The sequence below is a fragment of the Phalacrocorax carbo genome, chromosome 1 (genome assembly GCF_963921805.1).
Source record: "Phalacrocorax carbo chromosome 1, bPhaCar2.1, whole genome shotgun sequence".
Classification (NCBI taxonomy): Eukaryota; Metazoa; Chordata; class Aves; order Suliformes; family Phalacrocoracidae; genus Phalacrocorax; species Phalacrocorax carbo.
The window spans coordinates 39721518-39742349 of record NC_087513.1 but is presented as its reverse complement, the minus strand read 5'-3'; the positions used below and the strand labels follow the sequence as shown (position 1 = coordinate 39742349).

The following is a 20832-nucleotide window of genomic DNA, read 5'->3' as shown; positions in this document are numbered from 1 at the left end:
ACTTCAAAACACTCGGTCTATGGGCTGGCTGCTCCAGAAGTTTCTGTACATCCCTGGAATACATAGGATATCACCTTCTGTGGTAAGACATCGTCTTGTCTTCTAGACAACAGGCACCAAAAGCCAGAGGCATGTGGCAATTTCTGCCTTCTTCCCTTCCTAGTTTCTGAGGCAAAGCAGAACAACTTTCAATTACCAGACACAAGCAGAATAAATCCAGTGAAGCAAGCCCACAAATGATGTAAAATAAACCAGGTTGCAAGAGGATCCTGTATTTCGTGCATTTATCTTTGCAAGATAAAATACAGAACGAGTCTACTAAGGTGGTGACAAACTAGTTTCTGCTGCCATTTGATGGTAAATCTGCAACCAAGGTCCTTCGCCCATGGGTAAATAACTGCGCTGTCAGTTGGTCTTGGTAGGCAACTGTTCAGTGGTGCTGTAGTACAGCGGAAGGGATATTGCACCGCAAGCTAACAGATGATGCCCCCAGTTCGAAGTTGCACGTGGTAATGAAAAAAAAAAAAAAAAAATACATGAGAAGGAAAGATTCCCACTGTTGCCATTTTTGTTTGCTCTGTGACCCTCACAGTTCTTTGGGTGAACGAGGTATTAAAAATTAACTGTCACCACTTCATCCTGCTTAGGTGTGAGGATTTGCGTCGGTGGTCCTTGTCGTCACCAAGATGAGTTGGCTTAGCAGGCCCCGCTATTTCCATTGCTTTGTAGCACAGCTGAATGTAACAGAATATATGACCAAAATGTTCCCTTGTTCTTCTAGGAAGGCAGGCAGCTTCCCACAGTACTCCAAAGAGCAGCAGAGGACAAACGACTCTTAAAACCATGTTAATTACCAGAAGTGGCAGGCCTGAAGAGCACCCTTGTTGTTGTTGATTCACTTCGGAGCAGGGAGCGTGCCTGCCTGCCGAGCTGAACGAAGCCAGAGATGCATGCTGCCGTGGGTTCGTGCTGTATCTCTGGATAAGCCCACCAGCTCCCTCTGAGCTGCTGGTGACTCCAGAGCAATGCCCGTGGGGCTTCTACGCAAGGTCACACATAGGGGGCTGTGCTGACCCAAGGGTAATTAATTTCCCTGTTTCAGGAGGCGGCGAGTCTGAGGGAGTTGCCGATTTGCACGGTTAGTCCATGACCCAGCTGCATCCTCTGGTTGGCCCAGCTCTGTCTGTTCCTACGATGGACTGGGGAACCAAGTCCTGGGGTGCCTCAAGCACTGTATTGCAGCCGGTCGAGAGAGGGGATTGTCCCGCTCTGCTCTGCACTGATGTGGCCCCACCTCAAGTACTGTGTGCAGTTTTGGGCACCACAGTACATGAAGGATATAAAGCCGCTAGAGTGTCCAGAGGAGGGCCACGAAGTTAGTGAAGGGTTTAGAGGAGAAACTGTATGAGGAGCGGCTAAAGCCACTTGGTTTGTTCAGCCTGGAGAAGAGACTGAGGGGACACCTCATTGTGGCCTGCAGCTTCCTCACAAGGGGAGGAGGAGGGGCGGGCGCTGATCTCTCCTCTCTGGTGACCAGTGACAGGACCCGAGGGAATGGCAGGAAGATGGGCCAGGGGAGGTTTAGGTTGGGTATTAGGAAAAGGTTCTTCCCCCAGAGGGTGGTGGAGCACTGGAACAGGCTCCCCAGAGAGGCAGTCACGGTGCCAAGCCTGACGATATTCAAGCAACACTTGGACAACGCCCTCAGAGACATGGTGTGAATTTGGGGTTATTTGGACGCGATGATCCTTGCGGGTCCCTTCCAACCAAGGGCATTCTACGATTCTATGGTAACTCAGGGGACTCTGCTGGGGACCTGCAGCCAGAGCCTGCCTGCAAACCACTCTCCAGAGCCCCCCTTCCTGTGGCTCCCTAAGGTGTGTGTCAGGACTTCTGGCAGATGAGAAGATGGGCAATGCCATGCCTAACCCTCTCCTGGAAAGCAAAAATTCTCTAACCCTTTCCTTGCATGAACTAGATCTCACATGGACAGTGCTGCTCAGCTCTGAAGTATTACAGCTCTTCTTGTTAAAATGAAGCAAGTTGGCAAGCTGGCATGTGGGACCGTCTTTTGCAAGTGGTCAAGCTTTCTTCAAAGAAAAATTATATTTCCTCAGGTTAGTGTAACTTCTCATCAATGAACAGCTTCTGTGGAAACCGCTTTAGAAATATTTAACATGGACAAAAAGGGAACAGTGTAGTTCCTGCTGTAAAGAAACCTTTTGCTCCCCTGTGCGCTGACTGCCCTGCAGATCTCCCTGTGGAAAGTGGCAAGGGTGGGCATGAAGGTTGTTCTGCTTTGTTTTTTAAAGCCAGGGCTGTAACCAGCCTTTGTTAATCTGTTTGCAACTGGAATATGAGAGGGCAGCCCATCACAGCAGCACCTGCAGAAACTGAGCTCAGCTGAGCAGGGGACATCACACACGTGCTTGGCCCTCAGCGTCCTGCCACCATTGCACCAGCAGCAGCTGTTGGTCTGGAAGATCCCTGATTCTGATACAGAAAATCAAAAAGATGATTGTGTAGGGAATGCACATGACGCAGGGAGTTCTTTTATTCTTTAATCCAACCAAATAATGAAAAACACATACAACATGTCTTAACTTCAAAATGTCTTTGGAAAACGCAACATGGGATTTCTACTCTTTGAAATAAATTCCAGTACGCTTCTGTATGTTGCTCTATATAGAAGCACAAACCAAGCCCAACATACATATCTACAAAAACAACAGAGGAAAATAGTACCACATCGAATTTATGCAGTGGGTCTGAGTGTATTCAATCAATGTTGGCCTTCACCTGGACAGAAATGACCAGAAATGACGCGCAAGTAAGGAAACTGGGGAAACCAGTGCAGTGTTTGGGTCCTCTCGCTGCTGTTACTGCCGTAAGGGTAAAATTGCAGACACTGGGAATGGCCAAAAAAATAATTCCTGCCAAAGATAGCCTTGATTCTTTGCTGGCTCCTGCCCATACAAGCACGGGTGGCCCAGCTGCATGCACACCTCATGGGATGTGGGCGAGTGGTTGGGCTGTGGCAGGCAGGGTGTGCTCTCGGTAGCCGTAGCAGGCGGAGCTGCTCACATGGGTGCCCCAAGGGTGCTTTTGGCAACCACCACAGACATACCCAAACAGACCTGCTCTCCTCGCTCCTGCTGCCAGGCACACTCCCGCAGAGCTTCTCGCTGCACAAATACCTGCTCACCAAGGCAGGAGCAGAGGTTTTGGTGAGGGGCCACACTCAGGGCTTTGGCTTTCCCTCCCTATGACTTACCTGCCCTGTTTTGTCCTACTGACATGCCACTGCATCTGCGTCAGGGCAGCAGGAAGGAGGGATGGGACAGAGATTCATGTCTGAAACATGAATGTGCCATGGCCAACACATGGATTGCTCCCCAGGCCCATGATCAGAGCCTGCACGTGTGTCCTTCCGAAGGAAATGGGTTTAACAATGGTCCCAGTACTCCTTGTCTCTAGGTCCCACGGCAGTGCCGCTGCCCAGCTGCCTGTCTTGCTCCACAGCTTCACCCACCTGCCCTGCTCCAGCTGCTCAGCCACCGCAGGCAGATGACCAGCAGAGGAAGGAACTACAGCAAGTAAAAGCAGCACAGTTAGGAACTGGGGAGCTATGATGAGACAGGCAGCTTCTGGGAAAAGCTTCCTGATGACCACAGCTCTATTAGACTGCGGAAGAGCAGCAGAGAAAGAGACAGCAAGGAGAAAAGCTGTAGAAAATAGCTGCAGTCCATGCCAGCAGAGATGGACTAACCCAACGGGATCTTAATCTCTAAGCTTGGGCATTCACATGGACCTGCTCACTTTAACAAAGCTTAAATGGAAATTCCCACCCCACGTGCCCCCTGGAAGCCTCGAGAGGAGAGTTCCAGGCTGTGTCCCCAAAAGTTATTCAGTCCAAGACGCTTCACGGCTGCTGCCAGCTCACCTGTCTCATAGACCCTCCCCTGGGCAGCCAGGGGTAGGAGGCAAAACGCAGGGATTAACCAAGACTTGATGTTGCCAGGGTAGCGCATGCACCGAGACCACGGGCTCTCCTGCGCTTGTCTCATCTCTTAACCTTCTCCCACCCCTTTTTGGTTCCTCTGCCCTGTAGCAACCAGAAACACAGCCTCTTTAGAACGTGGGCACTTCCCAATACTTAAAACATCACTCCAAAACTATCAAATTTCTTATACAATGTGGGAAGCCATAGGAGGGCAGAGGAACATTATCTGAGAAGGATTTTATTTAAACTCTGTCGCAATACCTACCAAAGAGGGAGATGGCTATCTAAACTCTGCTACATAGATTTGTTATGAAACTATTATCAAAGTCCTGGTCTAACTCCACAGTTACTGCTCATCATAAACCTATCACCACTAATGACTAAACAAAAATAGCCCTAAGAGATAAAGAAGCTTTAATTGGCATAATTACTGTGTCATCCTCCAGCTCTGCAACAGCGGTTCTCCTAGTCAAGTGATGAAGTACGGCAACACATCATTTGTGTATCGGTATGAGCAACCTCATCATGCCGCTTGTTGTGTGTTCTTACATGGCGTCGGGAGCAATGCTGGGTTTATCAGGCCCGGGGTGCAAGGGGGCCGCAGAGCCAGTCGCTAGCAAGTGAGATGGGGCGTCACGCAGGAGTAACGGGGGAGGAAGAAGCATGTGCAGCCTCCTTAACACCCATGGTGAATCAACCCTCGTCTAAAATTTCCCCAAATGGTGATGCATGAAAAGCTCCCTGCACTAGCTACCAGCACCTACATACTGTTCATGGTTTGATAGCAGAAATAATACAGAGAAGTGGGTTTTACAGCTAATCTGGAGCCCTGAGGTTCAGCTCGTACAGGTTTTTTTTTCCAGTGAGCATAGGGAAGCTGCACTACCACAAGAAGCTCTACTTTTAAAAATGGCATTCAGAGCTGGCTACCGTTTACTAGACTGAAATTCAGATCCACTGAATTCATTTCAGAAGGAAAGTGCTGGCAAGAAACAGTTTGCCTGCATACAGTCTTATTGCTTTGCTTTATTAGGGCAGCTTTGCTTGGGGAATTGCAGGAACTTCGACAGGTGGGCTGGAAAATCATCTCTGTCATGTTCAGCAACCTCTTTAAGAGATCAGCTTTTCACAGTGTCCCACTTCAAGTTGCAACTCTGTTAGAGAACAGCAGCTTCTAACACTGCCCCTAGACTCCATCTTCCATTCTAAGCCCCTCAATGATACTGGCTGCATCACAATATCAGCTGGTTCCCTTTAACCAGTGTGAATTGCACACTTTTAGGATTAACGTTGCCTCATAGTCAATCAAGTAGCCTGGGAGACCTGGGTTCTTATCTGACCTCTGCTGAGGGCAATAAGTAGGTAAAGAGACACCTAAGTACTGTAGCTATCCAGTAAAGGTCTCAATTTCTTCGTGATACATGCAGCTAAAACATTCTTAGTCTTTAAACTTAGATTTGTTACCCTCATTATTTTTATCCTTTTGACTCTAATAACTAGAGCTGTGCTGTCACCAACTGGGAAGAAACAAAAAATCTTAAGAAGCTGCTGTCTTGAAATCCACAATTAATATTTCAAAATACCACCTCAGAAATGCGTGGCTGGCTGTTGATCAAACAGAAATACCCACCATTACTGCCTCATTCTCCTGCCAGTGGTGGTCTGCCAGCTGCAGATATACCAACCCTGGCTGATCTGCTTGTTTTACTGCTGAGTGCCAAACAGGGTACTTGAAGCAATCTTTGAACTTTAGGGTATCACAGGACTGTTGAGGTGGGAAGGGACCTCCGGAGGTTATCTGCTCCAACCCCTCTGCACGAGCAGGGCCACCCAGAGCCAGCTGCCTGTGTCCAGAAGGCTTCCGAGTATCTCCAAGGATGGAGACTCCACAGCCTCCCTGGGCAACCTGTGCCAGTGCTCGGTCACCCTCACAGTGAAAAAGTGTTTCCTGATGTTCAGAGGGACCCTGCTGTATTTAAGTTTGTGCCTCTGGTCCTGTCAACCTGCAAACCTGTTTAATCAGAGATTGCTTCACTCCTCACCAGCTATGGCCACGTACAGGAATGCATGCCTTTAAACCACAGCCCGCAGCAGGACGGGGAAGCCCGTTATGGTGAGTAAGCACAGCCCTGGCAGGAATTTGACTCCTGTTTGAACCGATACTGCAAATTCCTATAAAGTCTGCCAAAACAGCAACATGTCACAGTAAGTTTTGCAAGATGTCCATGAAGCATGGTCTTGTTAAGCCTCTTAAGGGTGATGCCCTCCAATCACCCTGCTCACACTTGATTAAATTGAAAGGAAACAACATGCCAAACCTCCCTTACCCCCCTCCGTCCAGGCCAGCCCATTACCACCTGATGGTCTGGGCACCTTCTCGTTCTCTTTTACCTCCCCCTCACAAACAACTGTAAGCTCTTACCCTGCTATTGCCCACAGCTGCAGTGGTAGGGACTAGCCTTGCAGGTGGTATCTTCTAACCTGTCTGCTGACCCCCTCCTTGTTGGTGTATCATGGGGATCTGCATTACCCTTGCTTCTTCACAGGGCTGGACATCCCCCAGCCCGTGCCTGCGGCCAGGTGAGGGAGGGAGGTCTCCAGCAGCAGGAGACACTCAGAGGTGGGTCAGTGAGCACCAATGGTGGGCAGGGCTCCACATTCCTTCTCTATGACTATTCCTCCCTGCTCTGAGCTGGGCTGGGAAGAGGCTTTCAGGACACCTGCCAATGCACCAGCAGGAACACTCTGGCTACTGGTGCAGGAAGGGACTAGGCGGGAGTGGTGGCGGCATGCCTACAGCAATACGCTCCCCAAGAGCAACCCCTGGCGACAGCAGTCATTGCAGTGGTGAAAGGCTCAAGTACAGTAGCTGCAGGAGCGGTCATGAGCCACCTCACACCAAACAGAGGTTGCACTGTTTTTGAGAGGAATGGCAATAAAGGATTACACTTGCAGAGTTGTTTTAGAAATGGCGTGTTCACAGATTTAGAGCTCCTGTGCTCTCTTACTGTCAAAATGAACCCAGGTATTTATTTAGTTAATTAAAAAAATTAATTCCAGGTCCCGCACTTGGGTCACAACAACCCCATGCAACGCTACAGGCTTGGGGAGGAGCGGCTGGAGAGCTGCCTGGCAGAGAAGGACCTGGGGGTGCTGGTTGACAGCCGGCTGAGCATGAGCCAGCAGAGTGCCCAGATGGCCAGGAAGGCCAACAGCATCCGGGCTTGTGTCAGGAACAGTGTGGCCAGCAGGAGCAGGGAAGTGACTGTGCCCCTGTACTCGGCACTGGTGAGGCCGCACCTCAAATACTGTGTTCAGTTTTGGGCCCCTCAGTACAAGAGGGAAATTGTGGTGCTGGAGCGTGTCCAGAGAAGGGCAACAAAGCTGGTGAAGGGTCTGGAGAACAAGACTGATGAGGAGAGGTTGAGGGAGCTGGGGTTGTTTAGCCTGGAGAAGGAGGCTGAAGGGAGACCTTCTCGCTCTCTGCAACTACCTGAAAGGAGGCTGTAGTGAGGTGGGTGTTGGTCTCTTCTCCCAAGTAATAGGATGAGAGGAAATGTCCTCAAGTTGCATCAGGGGAGGTTTAGGTTGGATATTGGGAAAACTTTCTTTACTGAAAGAGTGGTCAGGCATTGGAACAGGCTGCCCAGAGAGGTGGTGGAGTCACCATCCCTGGAGGTGTTTAAAAACCATGTAGATGTGGCACTTCAGGGCATGGTTTATGAGGCATGGCAGTGTTGGGTTGATGGTTGGACTTGATCTTGGAGGTCTTTTCCAACCTTAATGATTCTAAAAATTCCCAACTACATGTTCCCTTCTAATCTGGCAGTTCAGACTCCAAATCATAGGGAAATAAAGGTGTAATTAACTACACATGAGCACTTGGTATGTGCTGGTCAATCAGACCAGTAGCAAAGGCTTAACAACGTACAGACAAGAAGCAGCTTTGCTTTAGCTTGGGCATGTTTGTTGGATCATGTGATGCGCTCCTGGGTGCCGGTAACAAACAGGCAGGACAGTAATCCAACATCACAGCTGGTGCCACCAATCAGCAGAGCACACCCCTCATTTCAGGTGTATGAATGCAAGTGCAATCACTGCTTAGATGGCAGAGCACCTAGAGCAGCAAGTGTTACTCTGCCACCTCCTATTTTATCATTTAGCTCTAGTAAAGCAAGAGGAAATGCCATGATAACTCCGCACAAAATTCACAGGGAAGTTCAGTTACATCTGATTTTAGAACTGAAGCACTGTGGAGCGGCTTTGACACACTATCTGGGGGGTGCCTACATAAATCCTGCAACACTGCTGCAGTTTTATTGTGTCTTAGTTCTGTTGAGGTAGCCAACCACTTCACCTGTCTCTCACTTGATGTCAGCCTGCCCCAAAATCCACTGGTTTTCTGGTGATCTCACATCTCACTTGGTGACTAAAGAGAAGAAGGCAGGAAAGACCAACTTCTCTCACGATGGACAGTGGAACAATTTGCCAAGATTATAAAGAAGTGAAGACTTTAAACAGGCTTTGTGAAGGACAAAGATGTGCTGGAAATCCCAGCAAAATTTATTAGAGTGCTTATGTGTTATTTCAAAGTAGCTACACAGCAGGAGCAATAAAATGCACAAACTCCATGACAAGGATGTTGCTCCAATATTCCAGGGATCACTCCAAACAGTAAGAGGAATAGCAAGTGGCAGAAGGTTTTCAGCCAGACATCATTCATTGCAAAATTGCAGCAACTCCAGTATCCCAGGCGATACTTTCCAGTCCTGTGTGGCTACTTCGCCTTCTCTTGCAACCCTGCAATGAAGTATGCAAGGCTAAAAGCCTCCCACCCCACTCCCCATCCCTCTTGCCTTCAATCTGCCACGTTGGACATGACTTGTCAGAGAAGACTGATATGGGAGAATGAAAATGTTTTTTCTTTTTAAACCTCATACAAAGATTTGATTACCAAGAGATTAATGGATTCATTGTCTGAATGTTCACAGGCGTGAATGTTGTTACCGGTGTAGAAGCACATTTAAAAAAAAAAAAAGAAGTGGCAGAATGGGAGAAACTGGCACTGGACACGTGCTCTGCACCTACCGAAATAAAAGAAATCACTTCACATGGGGCAATCTTCAAAGCAGTCACTTTCAGAGTCACAAGTAGGTTGCAGCATATGGCCAGCTGCAGGCGAAAACTTTTGTAGGACCAAAAGCGGAATGAAAAAAAAAATTGTGCAACAAGATGATGTGCAAAAGACTGGAAATGGATGGGGTTGTTTGAACTAGACCATGTTACCCAGGCTCCTGCCTACAGTGAAGGGCTGGGAGCACCCTGAAGAATACAGGTGCTGAACCTGTTTCTGCCAACCTTTTTTTGGGGCCTGCTGCATGTGATCTGCCACCACGACCTAACTGTTGAGCCCAGCCTCCGCCTGAGCGTGCAGTTTAGGTGAAGCATTATCACATGCCACTGTGTGGAAGAAATGACCCACATCCATGCAGCTGACTGCTCCTCACAGAGCTGAGCCTTTCACCTGCCACCCACCTCAGGTGTTTCACAGCTCCCTCAAGGTGGCACACAGATACTGGCGTATTTAATAAAAAAAAAGAACAACCTCCAACTTGACACTGGAGGTTACCAAAATTACCAGATACCTCAGCATCCTTACCCCGGTTAGGTCAATCCAAGATTTAATTCCAGAACTGTAGTTTTAAATTTGCCGGTTTTTTCCAAGTTAGAGGTAGGAACATTTTTATTCTTTGTAAAGGCATTACGTTCAATCTCACAGGAGCTGACCTTGCACATGTGTCATTTAAGACTTTCCTCAAACTTCTTGCAGTCCCGGAAAGGACAAACCTGAGCGGGGGAAAAGGCTGCCCGCTCCAAGGATCAGGCGCAGCTGGAGGTAGCTCAAACCTGGCTCCAGCAATGAACACCATACCACTGTCCCTCTCACTAGCCCTGACGGTTTTAACAGACTATTAATTTAATTTGGTGGTAACACTTTTTTTGGTTTTGGCAACTTTCCAGTTTTCTAAATAAAGACTTGAATTTTTAGAAACTTGCCCATCTTCTTCAGTAATGCACCCAAACCCCTCACAATTAAAAATCCAAGCTAGTTATTTCTGTAATTATACCCCAAAAAAATGCTGAAGGAGGTGATAACGTGGAGGTTAGGAGTTTTATTTCTAAATTCATTTTTGGTAAAAGGCATAAAATTAATATTATAAATAACTGAATGGAACAGTCAGGGGATAACTTAAAATTAGGAGGGCACAGTAGGGATCCCACATGACAGAAAAAGAAGTTATTTTTCTGAAATATCATACTGTTACCACTGTGACAGAAACACAAAGAAAATTCTCCTGGACTCCAGCTGAGATGGAGGCCAGCCAGCAGATACCTTTAATCACTATGGAGAATGTATACTTATACAGACAAGCTCAAAATACAGCTTTTCTTGTAGAAAAAAAAAAGGCTAATCACTCTCCTCTGGTTTTATAGCTGCTAGTAAAACATCAGCCGTCTCTAACCCTTTTCATTCGACATACTCTATGTACTAAAAAAGGACCCAGCACACAATTCAGACATTATCTCCAAGTTTCTTCTGCAGGGCTCTGTTGGCCATTCCACACCGTTCACCATTTTTGTTACCTTTACACTACGGGCCTTTGAGAAAACGGGGGCTGAGGACCTACATCTTGCAGAGATTCCAGGCTAAATGATTTAGGAAAGTGGGAACTGCAGTTTTAATTATGTATAGGCTCCAATTAGCTTTTTGAGGTGGGAGCCCAGGTCCCTTACAGCCTGACCCATGAATAAGGATTCTGTTTGGGATGAATGGTCTGTTTTCATCCCCTCCCACCAGTGTGGAGCTGTAACAAATCCAGGCAGAGCTACGTATTTTTTAAGTGGAGCACAGTCTGCAGACTGTAAGAGGTAGTGAGGGTATCTGCCTGTCTGCCAAAAAGAAGTAGATGGCTAAACAGGGAAAGGGGATACCAAGGAGCTTTACAAATCAGTTTTAAGCATTAATTTAACCATTCTGAAATAGAGTAACCCTGTAGAGCTCCCTGCTCCTTTGGAGGCAAACACCGCCTGTACCACAGGAACCCACCCATCTTCTGCCAGGTTCTGGAGGTGCGTTCAACCACAGCCAACATTTTCTCTGCCTGTGTGGATAGTAACTTCCATTGTTTTCAGTGTCAAAGAAAGGCTTTTGAGCATTAACGTACTTCTTTCACTCCAAGTGTATTATATAAGAAAACATGGACAGGAATGGAACAGCAGCGCACTCAAAAGGCATTCAAAATAATACACAGAAAATAAGGCAAGAAACAAGGACTTTCATGAGGGGTCAAGGCAAGGACAAAAAAATACAGCTTGTTTATTTTGTGGAAAAAGGGGAAGAAGCGACTGCCATCTTCTTAAATTTAGGGCAGCTGAGGATGATCAGATCTCGTTCTGCTGACAAGCTCATAACTCATCAGGAGGTGGCTGTGCGGGATAGACAACCAATGTGTGGCCGTCCCAGTAATTAAGACAAACAAGGGCCTCACACATAACAATTCATGAAATTGTGAATTAAGCAGAGAGGAACGGAGGTTTTTTTCATGCCACTAGATGGCAGGAAGACACCCTTTTACACGACTTGTGCACATCTGCACCACTGTGAACACATCTGTCCAGGGGCCTGACTTCTCCATTAACATGCAGGATAAAAAGAGAAAATCTAGTCAATGAGTGCCAGTGCTAAGTAAATGTTTTGGAAAAAAATTCAACAATATATTTAAAAAACATCTGTTTATACTGGGTCATTTCTTTACTTAATTAATTCTCTTTCCCACTTATACCAAGGGCACAAAGTTTACAGACTTACAGCGTCTGCAGTGATATATGCTTTTATTTTTACCCAGTATTATCCTGTAGGTTATTAACGATTACTTTGGGTATAATATTTCATTTGTAGTTTAGAACAATTGGTAGCAGTGAAATGTATCTTAGCAAGACAAGTAGGTATCTTAGGTTGGAGCAAGGTGACCTACAAGGAATGTGACATAAAGAACAGACATATGGGCTCAAGGACGAAGAAGAACTAAGGATGAAGACAAAGAGATAAGAGGGTTGTTAACACTAAATTAGCATTTCTAAGGCCAAAGATTATCCGACATATGGAAGGCCAGAATGCGAACACCAACCAAGCTACATAAGACCGGTACTATGGTTTGGCAGATTTACAAGGTGAAAAGTTGAAGTGAGGAAGACTATTGGCCTTCCTGCCCTCGACCACCAGAGAAGACCCCCAGGATCAACAGAGGCTGAGGCAAAAAGGAGGGACTGCATGTTAATAAGTTCTCGGAAGTCTCCACCTTTTACTCTACATATGTATATCCCCTTCATGATTATGGATTTGTATGTGTATTTAAGTCCTGCCAATGAGTTTTGAGGCACCCACGTTACGAGGAGCGAAGCCCCGTGCACAAAGGATGCCTGCCTTTTAACGCTACGTTGCTGTTATGAGGTTTATTGCCGATTTCGGTAACAGCAGTCTGATGGGAAGCAGGGTGCTAACAATTCTCTGCAAATTGTTCTGAAGAGATGGATAAAGAGATTCAAATTAGAATGGACAGAAATCTACCTACAGCAAAGAGACCTCTATTTCTACAAATAAAAATGGTCTGCAATTGTTCTTCACACCGTCTCTCCAGGGGCAGTAAGAGAGCAGAGAAAGAAAGGCAGAAATTTTTTTCATCACTTTTGAACACCATATACTTTGGGTCTCAGCATTAGAAGTATGAGCTGACCGGCATCACACTGTTTTCTATAATATTATACATTTATTACATACCCAAAAGAAGAGTTTCTTCACTGACTCACCTCCAAATCAAACTTAACCAGCAGAAGTTCCACTTGTTTAGCACCAGCCCTTCTCCCTCCCTTGGTCCAGGGGCAGCGCTGCACCTCTCAGCTTGCGACAGCCTTGAAGATAAACGTCCTGCCCTCTGCATCAAACTGCTTTTGCACCTTTCACAAACCCCTCCTTTCATCTCCAGTCGAAGAAAGGAAGTATATTCCCACCTCACTCTGGCCTTTCTGTTGCCTCTCCAAAGGCTCTCCTATACATCTCCCAACAAGTTACTTCTCTGGGATGTGGGGCAGGCTTATCTCCCCAGCTCCAGCCATTTACTCACATTTTTCAGAAGCAATCCCTTGCTTTTGGGTCTTCCATGAGGTAAAACAGATAAAAATTCAATGTGACCGATACACTGTCTTCCTCTTGCAGTCCCAGTTAACTGCCCATCTCTTACACAGCAAACTCTCCTGAGCAGCAGCAGCCTTACCTGCTCTCGTAGAACATGAACGAGCATCAACTCTTTAACATTAAATTCACTATGTTTGGAGCAATCCATGTTGTTAGCCAAGATGAGAAAGTCAGGTAGATTTGTCATGCTTTAGGATACGCCAAACCCACTGTTGGAGGTGTTGCGCATGCAGACTATGTTCCTTCAGCAAGTATGCCATGCCACCAGGTGGTTATCTTTTAAAAAACACAGAGGCTAATTTGTTAAACATCTTTCTCAGCTGACTACCTCATTTCTGAGAGCGTGATGGTACAGGCCTTCAGAAGGACTCAGGTCATTCCCCATGCAAAACAGGAGGTTCTGGCCCCAAAATGGTTAAATCAGTGTTTCCTTGCATGGCGTGTCATGAATTGTTGAGCCCAGCAGTTCAGGATAAGTTGGGAATAAAGACATCCAGGTACCTGCAGCTGATTTTCCTGTAATAACATTTATAAAAAAGGTATCTTTGTGAACATCAGCTACACAGCTGCTACAACCTGCATCCTCCTTTACTCACCCTGCACAGACGTACCTTTCACAGCTTCATACAGACTTTGCTTTGCTGGTTTTGGAGTCTGATCTGCTTTCTGCTGCTCTTCTCTTTTGCAACTTACCACCTCCCTTGGACCAGCTGCAATATTATTAAAAGATTTGAAGGACGAACCAGGGGAGAATAAGAAAAAGAAGTAGAGAACAGCACCAATACTTTGAACCTGGGCATCTCTCCCCTCTCTAAATGTAAGAGGTCAAAAAAGGGACACCTGTAACTGCTGACTCGATGTCTGAGCAGGTGCTCAGGTGTCTTTCATTTCCACAGAGACAGATTTCAAAAACTCAAGCCTCTCCCCCATCAGTAACACTCCTCTATTGGCAGGAAAGAGGACATTGAAAAAGGTTTGAGGGAAGGTTCTTGCAAGCAGAACTGAGCAAGAAAGTTTTTCTAGTGAGCATTATCAAATTATTTCCTTGTCTCTGGGAATGATACTTTCCCCAGAGAGCTTACGTGGAAGATAAAAAAAACCCACATACACAAGAGTGCTTAACTTCCTCGTTCTTCTGGAACAGTTTCAAATCATACCGTGATGATCTGGCATCCTGGCTGGTTGACCTATGCTTGAATGCTTCCACAACGAATTCATCCATGTACTACTGAACCCTCACTCTGTTTATCTTAGAGTACACATCCTATGTGTTTTGGGGGACAGGATGCTTTATAATTCTCTCCCATTCAGCAATGGGAACTCTGGACACCCTAACCTGGGGGAAATTGCAACAAGGTACTTCAGAAGTAAGTTAGCAATGATTTTCCCGTGTTCTCCACCCAGAAGGAAGCCTGGTGTGCCCTGAACCCCACCAGCCACAGCCCAACACTCCTTCCACCTCTGTCCCAACCTTCACTCTGTCAATAAAGCCAGGCTACAACCCACGCTAAAAACCCAGCTTAACTGTGAAATTCAGACAAAGCACAGTAAATAATCAGTGGCCAAGTTAGCAAGCAACAGGATAACAAAACTATTTTGAACAACTAAAATTTGAGCCCTTTAGACTAAGTGAATGCTATTTTTGTTGTTACAGGTTTAGAGCACTGGCCAAAGAAATTCAGTTTCATTTTCTAATGAGCATTTTGATTCCTCTACACAGACCTGTACCATCACCCACCTTCATTCCTTCAAAAATCATGTTTAATAACATCATGAATGTTGTGATTGTTCAAGCCAGTCAGATTGCACTTCACACCTCTTTTTGAAGCTATAAAGGTTAGTAAAAATATTTTTCCCAAATGAAAATCAGCATTCTCACACAATCTTACCGCTGCCAAACGCTGGAGGCTTCTCACAGAAAAAAGTTGGAGCCAACAACACTGCAAAGTAGTACCAGTAATCTAAGATTATGGATATAGCTCGTTTTGTGCTACAGTAGATGTACTTCAACAAATACTATGAATTATGAAAGCTTCACCATCAGTACGGCACAGTATGGCAATGATAATGACTTTCCGTATATAACACACAGGTGTGTGTTTTACATATACAATGTTCTGATTTCGCAGCAGAGTAAGATATTTGGCCATGAAACCACAGTGCCAAAAGTATTTTTAAGTCATTACAGGATGGATACTGTGATTGGCACCAGACCGACTGTCCGCGTGAGATGAGCTGACAACAGTTCAACCTGCCACACAGCTGTTTTACCACTGCTGTGTTCAACACACACATGCTTTGTAATGATTAACATTTGCCAGATTTAGCCAACTCAAGAAGCCAGATTAAAATAGGAAGGTTTATCATCACTGGTTTAACACCTCCTATAAAGCAAGCCCACAGCTCCAAACATTTTTAAGTCAACTCAGACATGTATTAAAGTCTGCACTTCTCACTGATGTTAAACTCTGCAAAAAGTTTTTAAAGACCGGATGAGAAGGACGAGAGCTAGCATGAACAGAACTATTTCTAGATTCAGAAACAATTACAGCACAGAATCCAGCTATGAATGTCCACACTTTAAGTTTTAATGTCCGACTATTTGAAAAGACTCTGATATAATGAGGACTGCAAAGATATTAGACAAGCTGAAATGAAGACAGACGAAAGTATTCTTTTATATAAAAATGGTTTTATTTCTTCAATACAAGGTAAACTACTATTGCAGTTTAAGACCAACACAAGAGTTGGACAGCAAATTGCTTAACAGTCTCCTAAAGGCTGAAAAAAAGAAACCCATGAAAGCTAAAAGTTATGCAATATTTCAAGTATAACATCTAAAAAAGATGAAGTTATCCCTAAACTTAACTAAGTACCTCCGCTGAAAATGTATTAAAATCCGCATTCGTTAGGATACCATCTTACCTTGTTGAGAAATATAGGTCTTCCAGAAACTCAAGTATTCAACAGGCTCTTTGGCCTGCCGGTATCAGGAAACTGTTTACTATATATATAAAATCCTTTGGAGTCAGGCATTCTGACAGACATCCATTTCCTTACATTTTGCATTGCAATTCGGCATTCTAACTCAGACAAGTCCCCTGCTGTATTTCAAAACCATTTCTTGAATAGCTTACTCGTACATCCTTGTGCAAAATGGGAATCAGGAAATGGAATGGTACAGGAAGACAATACAGCCTTTTGTTTAGAAAGTCAGCAGTGCTGATAATCATCATAAAAACATTAAGGTTTACCAAATAGGAATGTATTTCACCTTTAAAACACTTGCCTTTTTTTCTTTCTTTTTTTTTTTTATTTTAAAAAAAGGACACCTGCAGTAGTAAGGAAACTGAATTTGCAATCACTTGTATTTATAAAAGCACGCACATTCCTCATTTTCTTACATCTGAAGATTAAGGGAATGTCTGTTTCATAATGTAATAATAATATGCACAGTTTAAAATATTTTCTATTACAAAATACAGTATACAAGAGGGTGAGGCCAAAGTCTATCACTTGAATATACTCCAAAGTGTTAGCACTGAATCATGTAAAATCACATTACATGGTATGAATAGATGGGAATTTTTACAACTTAAACACTCCATTTCACTGGGATCAAAGGTATAGTGCTTACTATTTTCAAGACACTTCAATAAAACTAGTGTATTTTCAAAGAAGCTTTAAAAGATTTAAGCACAGACATGGGTCATACCAGAACCTAAAACCTGCTGCAATAACTGAGGCTATAGAAAGGATTCAAGAACTAACAAGTGCATAAATATACAAATAAAATGAGATGCTTTATCATATTTTGTCCAACATGGGAGGAAAAAGAAATCCCACGAGAACATCAAATAGAGTAACTTCTATGCTCCACACTGTTCCTTAGTAATTCATCCTCTAAAGCTAAAATGAATCTAAAAGTACAGAGCATGTCAGTTCTTAATTTGGGGGCGTGGGGGGTGTGTGTGTGTGACAACAAAACCAAAAAACCACCTCAACACCCCCGCCCACCCCAAGCCTGTCTGCAATATTAACTGCAAAGCATCGTAGTAAACATTTGCAAGAGACATGATGTTCATACAGAAATAATGACTGATCAGCATGCTGCAGCCATTATGTTTAAGACTTATCTAGTCATTTACCAAAATAATTTCAATCTTAACAAATCCATGTTGCTTCCCTCCTGCATCAAAATACTTGTTTTGGAAAGAATTCAATCTTCTTTAAGTATATGCACAGTGACCTGCACTTTCCTCTCCAAGATCTTGGAAGTTTTATATTTCAATGCAGAAGCAATTTAGTGTCTTGGATTTCCGAAGAGTATCAGTCTTAAACATGCATGTTATATTTTAACCTACATGACTAACAGTATCGTAATGAGCATTATGTTCAGAAATTTAAGGCTGTATCTCAGTTTACACAAGAACCAATGATAACTTTAAGAGGCTATGTATAAAATTCTATAAATAAAAACAGGAGCAAAGTCTGTTTAACCTCTACGCAGAGAGCAAGTGGATAAGAAAAGGAAATCAGGAATTAAGTATTTCTATAAAGAATGCCATGTATTTTTTACTAGAAACACAGATGACAAGTATATACAACATTTCAATCTCCAATTATCCACACACAACTAGGAAACATTTACAAGGGTTTGGGTATGCAACTAAACAATCATGTAAAAAAATACAGTTAGAAAAAACTAAGCCTCACCAATTTCAAAGGAACAAAATTTGAAAACACTCACTCCTTTAACAAAAAAAAAAATCAAGCTAATGACTAAATTTAATATCTTGTTCAATACAAAACAGCTGTCCAAGCTTATAAGCCACACAGTAAATAAAAATTTGAAGAAGTTCAAAATGCAATTAGAACTAAAATTATTGGCACAGAAAGCAAAAAAGGGAATGAGGGAAAAAACCTGTACAGATTCCAAAATGCTATGTTCTTCTTCTAAAGAACTATTTTTGACCTGTCAAAACATACAGTCCAGTAGAAATTTTACTTTAAAAAAAACCCCCCTACTTCTAAAAAAGAAGCCTCCAGTAAAACAACTTCTGTTGCTAAAGCGCCGCCAACCCTAAGTCACTACTTGTCGGTTTTGTCTTTCGAGATAAAGGACACAGCCTTAAGATTTAAACAAAAATAATATTTGAAAGAAATAAAGTATTTCCTCATAGACTATTTTGTCCTTTCATCCACAAAAGGAAATGAAATACAATTGGATGAATATCCAAGAGCACAGCAGTAGCCACCGTGGCATCATCACCAGTCAGTAAATTACCTAACTGCTATATTTCCTGAGCATGCACAGGAAATTGCCAGTAACATTTAATAAACCAAAACCTGGTAAATATTCTACTATAGATCCAGTTATACATGATGTGCATTAAACATTCCTTTTTGGTGTCTATCAGGGTCTTTGGATTTTTTCCTGTACATTTGTTTCATTAAAAAACCCCAATAATACTCTCTTGTTATTGTGAGTTTCATCTAAATTGCAACACAGTACATCTATCAATTAAACCTAAGTATTTGGAGAACAGGCAGAAATAAGGGGCTTCATACGGGGACCTCATCTCTCAAACCACAATGACTGCTCAGTTTAACTTCTGTTGTTTTCTCCCTGCTATTCCCTCCCTGTTATTTCCACTGCCAGCAATGGAAATCTATACGTGAGTGAGAAATCATACTTTGTGTTAAGAAGAGCAACAGTCTCCTTAAATCTATTTCAATGGGGAGTACAATATCAGTTCCTGCATAAAATGCTTGTAAGTTTACTTTTTTATTGTAAGATTTAATATATTTATGCAATGGAACATTACTTACCTGCTGCCTCTCCAGTATTAGCTATTCCCCATGTAACAGCTACAGGCAGGTTATTTCTTCCTTAAACTTATTACACACAGCAATAAACAATGTTTTTAAGTAAAGAAAAAAAATTACAACAGTACTGTTCTGTTCGTAACCAACACCTATTCACAGAAAGCAGGAAACGAGTCATGACTTGTTTGGTACAACTTTCAGTTTTACAAAACTTTAAAAGGCAGTTTTCATTTGCAAACAGGATTAAACAAACATGTCAAATATCTTCTCAGTAGCAAATAGTTCAATAAACACCAGTGATCCCATGCATGAGGAACTGAGGTACACAATTTAAGGAAGAAAAAAATAAAGCAGGGGTGAGAGTCTGAAGCTGTAGCCAAGTCCAACAGCATTGACCTGGCTGCAGGAAACCTGGCCGAGCGGTAGGTGACAAAAATATTGGAGCATTTCAGACTTGGGCAAAACTTTCGCAGTTGCACAGGCTACTGGTCCCAAATCAGTAAAGCATAAAAATCACTCACGTATGCAAATAAGGTACTTAAAGCATATGTTTACACTCCTTGAAATCTATGGATTGTTAGCACATGCTTTAAATGCTCTGGAAAACCAAATGGATTTAAGTGCTTTCCTGAACTGGGTAACATTTTAGGTTGGCTGTAAAATCTTTAAAATCGGTTTAAAAAAAAAAAAAAAAAGAAATCAAGAGTTGTCTAAGAGTTGCCTCGTAAAGCCATCTGAGGTCTTGAAACTTAACTTAAAACATTAAGTGCAGCTATTTGAATAAGTGAAAACCCCAAGAATAAATCTGTTATGTAATGATTTACAGTAGACTAAGAGCGAGCCTTTGTGCAAGGCTGCCAGAAATTAAGTTTTTGCAACTTAGAAAACAAACTTTCTATTCACTTGCATTTCACACTTAATGAAATGTAAAACAAATTCTTATAATTTGAAGTCAACTTTCACTGTGAGCTCCAATAATTTGTTTTTAGGTAAATTTACAAAACCTCATCTGACTGATTTAATTAGAGCCACTTTTTGCTAAGACATTTAAATACTGCCCGTCACTGAACGAGGCCATACAAGTGTACCTTCTCTTTTATATGCATGTGTGAATAAACCCCGAAGTATTAAGAAAATAGCAAACCCATAAAGTCTGAAGAATGGGAACATCTGGTTTCTTCTGGCACATTTCTAATATACAACTATGTACAGTCTGCTACAGCCTTGGAGGTGGAGGGGGAACACACACAAGCACTATTACTATAAAACTGTAAACAACTGCAGGGTTTTGTTTTGGTTTTTAAAGCTAACCTTTCCACCCCTTATAACAGGCAGTTTAAGTTCACATGAACAGTTTAAGTTTCTATTAACTGTAGTGTCAATCACGATCAAGTCTGTATGAGAAAATTTGAAGCATGCTAAAAATCACAGTCCTGGGACCACCTCTCCTTAAAATAATAGGCCACAAAGAGCTGCAGTTTTTACAGTTTTATATGTCAATTAGCAAATTCACAAGCCACCTAGGTAAACACTGCTAGAAAGCAAAATAGCATTAAAGGTTTTATGTAACCACCTATTTTCATATCAAAGTTGAATGCGTGAGAGCAACATTAGTATGTTTAACTCACTGAATGCAAGATTAGGTTGAGGCATACGCAAGAACTATTGCGATGTTTTTAAAGACAGCATCAATGTTCTCATTGTAACATTATCTTTAAATATTGCTGAACACAAGACTTTCCCTGAG

General features: G+C 43.3%; 1 protein-coding gene across 1 annotated transcript; it reads right to left on the bottom strand.

Annotated features, from left to right (window-relative positions):
* Positions 1-895: 895 nt before the first annotated feature.
* Positions 896-4239, bottom strand: LYZ (lysozyme). The gene is made up of 3 exons (XM_064440625.1): positions 3854-4239; positions 2385-2493; positions 896-1040 (listed from the first exon to the last, which is right to left on the bottom strand). The coding sequence occupies exons 1-3, from the start codon at positions 4065-4067 to the stop codon at positions 896-898; spliced, it is 468 nt and encodes a 155-aa protein (XP_064296695.1). The 5' UTR covers positions 4068-4239.
* Between the last annotated feature and the right edge of the window lie 16593 nt (positions 4240-20832).